Below are 7,739 nucleotides of genomic sequence, written 5' to 3' on the forward strand. Positions count from 1 at the left end.
AATAAAAAATATAATAAAAACATACATTTACAGTGGAAAAAAAAAAGACACATACACACACACACACACACACACACACACAAAACCCCACCCTTCTTAGTATGGAAAATTCCAAACATAAACAATCATGGAGAAATTAGTATAATGATCTTTTATGTACCTAGTGCTCAGTTTCAACAATCCCAAGCTCATCACCAGTCTTGTTTAATCTATACTAGCGTTTCTCAACCTCCATACTGATGCTTTGAGCCAGAACATTCTTTGTTGGAGGGCTGCCTTGTACATTTCTGGGTGTTTAGCAACAGCATTCATGGCCTCCATCCACTAGATGCCATTGACACAGGCCTTACCCCCAGTTGTAATAGCCAACAATGGCCTTAGACTTTGTCATGTGACACCTGGTGGGCAGAGTCATCCTTAACTGAGAATCATCGATCTATACCTACTCCATTCTCCCTATCCCCACTCTATCATTTTGAATCAAATTCTGTACATCAACTGAAATCATTTCAGTATATATCTCTAAAAAGTAGATCGATCGATAGATAGATAGATGTTGTTAAGTGCTCTCGAGTCGGTTCCGACCCATAGCGACCCTGTATAGGGTTTCCAAGGAGCAGCTGGTGAGTCTGAACTACCGACCGTGCAGTTCAAACAGCTTTGCAGTCTGGCACCTTAACCACAGTGCCACACCAGGACTCCAGATAGATAGATAGTTGCTATCAAGTAAGCTCGGACTTAAGGCAACTTTATGCACAACAAAATAAAAGGTGGTCCTGCATCATCCTCAAAATCACCGACCCATTTGAGTACACTGAGCCAATCCATCACCCAGGGTTTCTCTCTGCCCTGGCTGGCCCTCTACTTCATCAACATGATGTCCCCCTTCTGTGATTGTTCATCTCTCAATGATGTGTCCAAAGCATGCAAGCCAGACAATGCTTTGTTGTGATCCATTCAGTTTTCATTGACTGATTTTAGGAAGTAGCTCCTCTTGCTTTCTTGTCTGTCTTAGCCTGGAAACTCTGCTAAAAGCCATCCACTGTGGGTGACCCTACTGGTATTTAAAATAGTAGTGGTAGAACTCCCAACGTCATAGCAACTTGTAAGCCACCATGGTGTGACCAACCAAAAGACAGGTGGTGACCCCTTAGAGCGGAAAGGAGAAAGATGCTAACTGGCCCTATAGAACTGTAGCCGCTCTTGGTTGCAGAGTTGGATGGAAGCGTTTCTGTCAGCCACTGGTGTTAATACAAGCTCTAGGAACACACAAAGAAATCCTCATCTCACTCCAGCCTGTGCCTTTTGAGATGTTCATCTAGTCATTGAAGAGCAGCTCTGCTTCTGGAGTGCTCCTACTACAATTAGGTGGTATTCTTGTGTGTTTTCACTTTTGTCAGGGAATATTTAGCCATGTCTGACTCACTCCTGGGGAGGAGGGCAGTGGAGTGTGGGCTTTGTCTGTGTGTTGTTGTTAAGTGCAATCGTGCCAGTTCTGACTGACAGTGAACCTGTATAGGGTTTCCTCGGAACAGATTGTGGGTATGAACTGCTGACCTTGTGATTAGCAGTCCAGTGCTTTTCAACTACAGTGCAACACCAGGAGTTTGTCTGTGTATAGGGGAAGCTTTGCATAGGTTACTAGGTCTTGGATTTCATCTTTTATTATTAACATTAAGGGGAAAATCTTCTGGTTAGATGCAGAATCCCAGTCTGAAGACACCGTAGAGAGCAGGTCTTCCAGACTACACATTTTGCAAAGAAAGAGTTTGAAGTGCAGCACATGTAAGTCTCTCCTTCTTGACTTGCGGGGAGGTAGCATCACGTCTGACTCACTGCTTCCCATTGTCTGCTGCATTGTGGCCATTATGAGCCTCACTGAATTAATCAATGGATTACCTAAGTGCTGTCCAGATGATATCTTAGTGTTGACACTAGAATGCTGTTGTTGTTGAGTGCCATCGAGTCAGTTCCAACTCATAGTGACCTTGTATAAGTTTTTTGAGGAGCAGCTGGTGATCTTGAACTGCCAACCTTGTTGATTCAAACCTACCTTGCAGTCCAGTGCATTAACCTGTGGCACCACACCAGGACTTTTCAAAACTAAAATAGTTAACCTATTTTGGGATTCTGTTGATGGTGACCAAAGGATAGTTTTCAATGCCCAAATGGGTTTCCCTTTTTTTCAGTTGCTAATATAAAAAGTTTAGGTGCTATTTTCCAACAGTGAGGCATTCTTTTTTTTTTTGGAGATAGGCTGCAAAGGCTTTGGGAAAAACCAAGCCAGCTTGTAGACCTCAGTAGACCATGAGGAGGCTGAGGAAGCCTGGGTCAGATGAGTAATCGCTTCCAGTTCTGTAGTCTAGCTTATTATCCCTGTCCACGTTGTGCATGGTCCAATCTCCCTGACCATTAATTTGGTTTACCTTCATTCTGGGAAAGTCTAGCTCCTCTTGGGTACTTCTGTGAGTCTCTCTTGCTATATATCACTGTATATATTATATATATAAATATGCATATATGTAAATATATATGCATACATAATCAAAGTCACTGCCATGAAATAGATTCTGACTCATAGTGACTGTGTATATGGTTTCCAAGGCTGTAAATACTTAAAGGGGCAGGAAGTCTCATCTTTCTCTTGCGGTGCAGCTGGTGGGTTTGAACCGCCAACCTTGTGATTAGCAGTCCAGTGCTTATCCTACAGCGCCACACCTAGGCACCTCTGCTGCCCTCTATAGGAGTTGTCAATCTTGCTTGCATATTGGGATCACTTGAGAATTTGTAAAAGTTTGGATGCCAGGCCAATTAAACAGAATTGTTAGGGATAGGGTGTAGACATCAGAACTTTTAATGATCTTAGCCACCCTGTCTCTACCACCAGTTTTTACATATTTAAAAAAGCTTCCTGATTTGTTGTCTTGAGTCTCGTCCATCTTTACACATGACACTTCTCACTGACGTTGGATCTTCATATTGTTGTCAATTACTGTCGAGTTGGTGCTCACTCACAGTGACCTTATGTGTAACAGAGCAAAACATTACCTGGTCCTGCTCTATCCTCACAAGCCTTGAACCAATTGTCCTCTGGATCTAGGGGGCACATAAGCTCATGGATAGTAGTAAGTGCACACAACATTAGTGTGGACTTATTTTCAGGTTATTTGTGTTCATTTCCCTGTTAGATTATAAGCTCTTTGAAGGCAGAGATCCTGCCATCTTTTTCCCAATTCCAGAGGTTCTCGAAGAAATTGAGTGTGCATCACTGTCAATCCCCTGAGGGCTTGTTAAAATACAGATTCCTGGAGCCTGAGACTTTGCATTTCTAATCAATTTCTAGGTGATGCTGTTGGTCTGGTGACCACACTCTTGAAAACTACTGCTGTATCTCCTGAATCGTACCTCTTATGCAAGAATGCTGAATAATTTCTGGCCAAGCCTCAAAGAATGAACAAATGTCCCTTTGGCCACTCTCCTTGGTAAATGTGCCGCCTCTGGCTGTGCGCTGGCCCCTGGGCTGAGAGACTAAAAGAGAACATGAGATTAATCACTTAAGATGATCCTAACTTCTTGGCTTTCCAGTTGCCAATTTCTTAAGATTTTGGACCTTGTTGAGGTGATATTTCTGTTTTTCTTTCTTCTTTTCTGTATGTGTGTGTGTACGTGTTGATTGTGCATTTAAGCTAGATAAAAAGATATGACCAAATCGAGTAGGATTGGGATCACAGTTCACTTTCTCTTTCTAAGGTAGAAAGTGGAAGTGGGCAGTATCAGGAATAGTTTTTGGAAAGACTGGCAAAGAATGATCCTCCAGATAGAAGAAAATCTCAATATTGTCAATTTTTCAAAAAGGAACAAAGATTCCCTTAAAATTAGTATTTTTTTGTGGATTGTAGGGATTCATAAAAAAAGGATTTTTATTGGGAGAACAAATGAGTTCAGATAGAGCTGATGTTTGCTACCTATAGCCCTTACCTGAGCAAAGCCCACGGAGTTCACACTAACAACAGCAGTTTATTGTAGAGAGAAAACCCACTCAAGTTGAGGGTTTATTACAGCTTCAATCTCTTTTCCATTAAGTACCTTCTAAAGGAGCTCTGGTAGCGTAGTGGTTACGAATCGGGCTGCGAACCTTAGGGTCAGCGGTTCGAAACTACCAGGCGCTCCGCGGGAGAAAGATGAGGCTTTCTACTCCCTTAAAGATTTACACCCTCGGAAACCCTGTACAGGGTCGCTATGGGTCGGACCCGACTCGATGGCACTTAACAACAACAACAACAAAAATGAATTAAGACTGAAGTTTTCACTCTGAATACTCAGAACACTTTAAATTACTTTTCTCGTTTTAATCAATGGTTAAACTGCTTAATGTATTTGGAGTTTAGTTTATGTAAATTTAAACTGCAAAGATACATGTGTGTTAGGTTTATTTGTTTGTCTAGTTATCAGTTTATATTTAAATCAGTTGAGCTTTCTTAGAAGTCTCTGGCAATTCTTATATGTTTCTTTTAGATATAATATTCTTGGGAGAATGGTAATTGAAGATTTTTCTCCAGGAACTTGGTGCTTATCTTGTGTAATTGGGCCATTTGGCAATAGAAGTTTAATGCAGGGCTGTTTCCCTTTTTGTGGCTCTTCAATGTTGCACCTCGCTTATTTGATGCTCATTTATAAGGAGCACATTTTAAAGCCAGAAAACAGTCAAGCGTTGTGGAGAAACATTTGATTTATTTTCTTAGGTGCCAAATGAGAGTCCTTTTTCAGCTTTTGCTTTAATGCCATTTGAAATCTCCAAAAGGACACATTCTGTGTCTTAGGGTTGTTGTTAAGTTTCGTGGAGTCGGTTCCGGCTCATAGCGACCCTGCATAGCAGGGTGGGGAACGTCCAACCCGAGGGCCACATAAGCCTCACGAAATCATTTGATCTGACCCTGACAAGGCAATCGCAGTTCCAGCCATCACATTTGTTGTTGTTGTTGTTAATTGCCATCAAGTCGATTCTAACCCATAACGACCCTGTATAGGGTTTCCTAGGAGCAGCTGGTGAGCTTGAACCACTGATCTTGCAGTTCAAACGGCTTTGCAGTCTGACACATTAGACCACCCTGCCACACCAGGACTCCAGCCATCTCATTGTTGTTGTTAAGTGCCATTGAGTCGGTTCCGACCCATAGCAACCCTGTATAGGGTTTCCAAGGAGTAGCTGGTGAGCTTGAACAGCCGACCTTGCAGTTCAAACAGCTTTGCAGTCTGACAAATTAACCCACAGCGCCACACCAGCACTCCAGCCATCACATTAGGATGAGATAATTAAATGTTTGACCAAATATAGCAGGCTAATTTTTAAGTTAATAATTTTGTATGGTCGATGAATGATATTATAAGTTTTGACAGAAAAAAAGATGCGCTGCCTCTGCTGTATAGGGTTTCCAAGGAGTAGCTAGTGGGTTTGAACCTTTAACCTTCTGGTTCAAACTGATCTTGCGGTCCAGTGCTTTATCCTATAGTGCCACAGTGGGACTTAGGATAGTGCTAGGGAATGTGGGGAAAGCTAACTTCACAGTGAGCTTAGGCGCTTTACATTAAAAAGCTCTCTGCCTATTCTCATCTCAGCATAACCAAATAAAGGAAAAGTTCACGTTTACTCAAAGGGACCTCAAAAGAAAGATCTGACAATATACTTCTAAGAAATCAGCCACTGAAATTCCTGTGGCGCACTCTTCTACTCAACACACATAAGGTCACCAGGATTTGGAGTCAACTTGACAGTAACTGTTTTTTGTGGGTGGCAAGCAACCTGGATCCTGATGTGGCACTGTACGATGACAACTGGACTGCTAACCACAATGTTGATGGTTCAAACCCACCAGCTCATCCTGAGGAGCTCTATACAGGCTAGCTATGAGTTTGAACCAACTCCACAGCACTTAACTACATGCAACCTTGGATAAAGCTTAGAGGATTGCAAATGAAACTGTTGGATCCACCACAAATTATACCACTACATTCAGCCTTCCATACATCTTCCAAATGAACAACTATGGAAGAAAGAGCCAAACCCAAGCCGGGGACTCACTGATGTGAAAATCTGAAAAGAAAAAAAATGTCACATGGATAGAACAGCAGAAATGTTCATTCTCTCTTTTGTTCCCTGTAGGTGAATTTTGTGGCCTGCCAGCTGTCTGCTTTGCTTACTGCTTTCTGGTTTCGCCTCTACTTAAGTCCTGGTAAAACCAACCCCAATGTCCGACACGTGTTTGCCACCATTTTTGGCATCTATTTTGTCATCTTTTGTTTCGGTTGGTGAGTATGAACCTCGTAAACTCTAACATTTATCATTTGGATATTCTGTGTCAATGTTCTTGGCATTTTCTAGGCACAAGGGTGAAATGTAAGGAGCTCTGGTAGCATAGTGGTTACGAATCCGGCTGCGAACTGCAAGGTCAGCAGTTTGAAACTACCAGCTGTTTTGTGGGAGAAAGATGAGGCTTTCTGCTCCTGTAAAAATTTACAGCCTCAGAAACCCTGTACAGGGTCGCTATGAGTCAGAACCAACTCCATGGCACATAACCACCACCACCACCAGGGTGAAATGTGTCTCATTTTCATTCTTATTGTAAAATTATGGGGACGTTGTAGGAATCTCTACTGTTGGTGAGAACCTGGGCCCAGATAACTGATGGCCCTTTGGAAGTTAGTTCTGAGGGTTTTTTCTTAAAATTGGAATTCCACAGATTTATTCCTGTAAACAGAATGCTGTGAAGTTTTATTTTTGTCTCATGGGGAACTTTTCCCTAACTACTGTGGATGGTGGTGTATTTTTTTCATTCCAGCTAGCGACAGTAGTTGTAGTCATGAAGTCCGTCACTGGAGAACAAAGGTTTTAGTGTAGGTCATGGGGACTATGAGTCATTCTGTCCGAGAACCTGTAGGTTGGGCTTTCCCCTACCAGGTAAGTTTGCCAAATACCCCAAATGGCACTTCTTGGGGAAAGAAGTTGTTTAGGGGCCAACATTTCCAGACATGCAACTCAAAGACAGTTGTGGATTTGTTCAGAGTGATCGAATACTCCCATTCCTTCAACAAGTATCTGACACCAAGTAAGAGTCTTATTATCTGGTGGGGAGAACCCAATTTTGGCACTATAATAATAAAATATAGGGATATAAAGTCCTGAAGAAAGAATGTCTTTCTGGTAGATTCTCAGTTGTATGTGTCACAAACACGTGAGCCTTCCATTCACAGATTGCTGACATTACAACTATTGTACTTGGCAGGCTGTGTCTTGACTGCCTAGGTCATTTCAAGAAACAGTATTTGAAGCCTAAACTACATAGACTTGATTCATTTTCTCTTTACGTAAACCTGGGTTAGCTGGTCACTTGCTTTTTGGCGGGGGTGGAATAGAGTGGACGCTATGAGTGGACAGTGGAGATGCATGCTAACAGAACATCTGTTCGCTCTCTTCCCTCCTCCTTTATGTCTTAAAGGTACTCTGCACATCTTTTTGTGTTGGTGTCAGTGTGCTATGGAATCATGGTCACTGCAAGCGTACCCAATATTCACAGGTAAGATGGGGAATGGGCATTGCCAGGTGGAGCTTTTTGCGATCTTGGACGCAGTTCCCACGATAAAGGAGTAGCTTGTTCATTTCTAAACGTTGTTATTATTAAGTGCCATCGAGTCAGTTCCAGCCCTGTGTAGGGTTTCCGAGGAGCAACTAGTAAGTTTGAACC

At 42.3% G+C, this 7,739-nt stretch overlaps 1 protein-coding gene across 1 annotated transcript in view; it reads left to right on the forward strand.

Annotated features, from left to right (window-relative positions):
• MBOAT1 (membrane bound O-acyltransferase domain containing 1) overlaps positions 1 to 7,739 on the forward strand; it is a 159,868-nt gene that overhangs the window by 65,606 nt on the left and 86,523 nt on the right. Inside the window, exons 2-3 of the mRNA XM_006860789.1 lie at positions 6,161 to 6,306; positions 7,494 to 7,571. Of these exons, the coding sequence (XP_006860851.1) occupies positions 6,161 to 6,306; positions 7,494 to 7,571 (224 nt within the window). The remainder of the gene's footprint in view (positions 1 to 6,160; positions 6,307 to 7,493; positions 7,572 to 7,739) is intronic.

This window comes from Chrysochloris asiatica, unplaced genomic scaffold (genome assembly GCF_000296735.1).
Source record: "Chrysochloris asiatica unplaced genomic scaffold, ChrAsi1.0 scaffold00040, whole genome shotgun sequence".
NCBI classification, from domain to species: Eukaryota; Metazoa; Chordata; class Mammalia; order Afrosoricida; family Chrysochloridae; genus Chrysochloris; species Chrysochloris asiatica.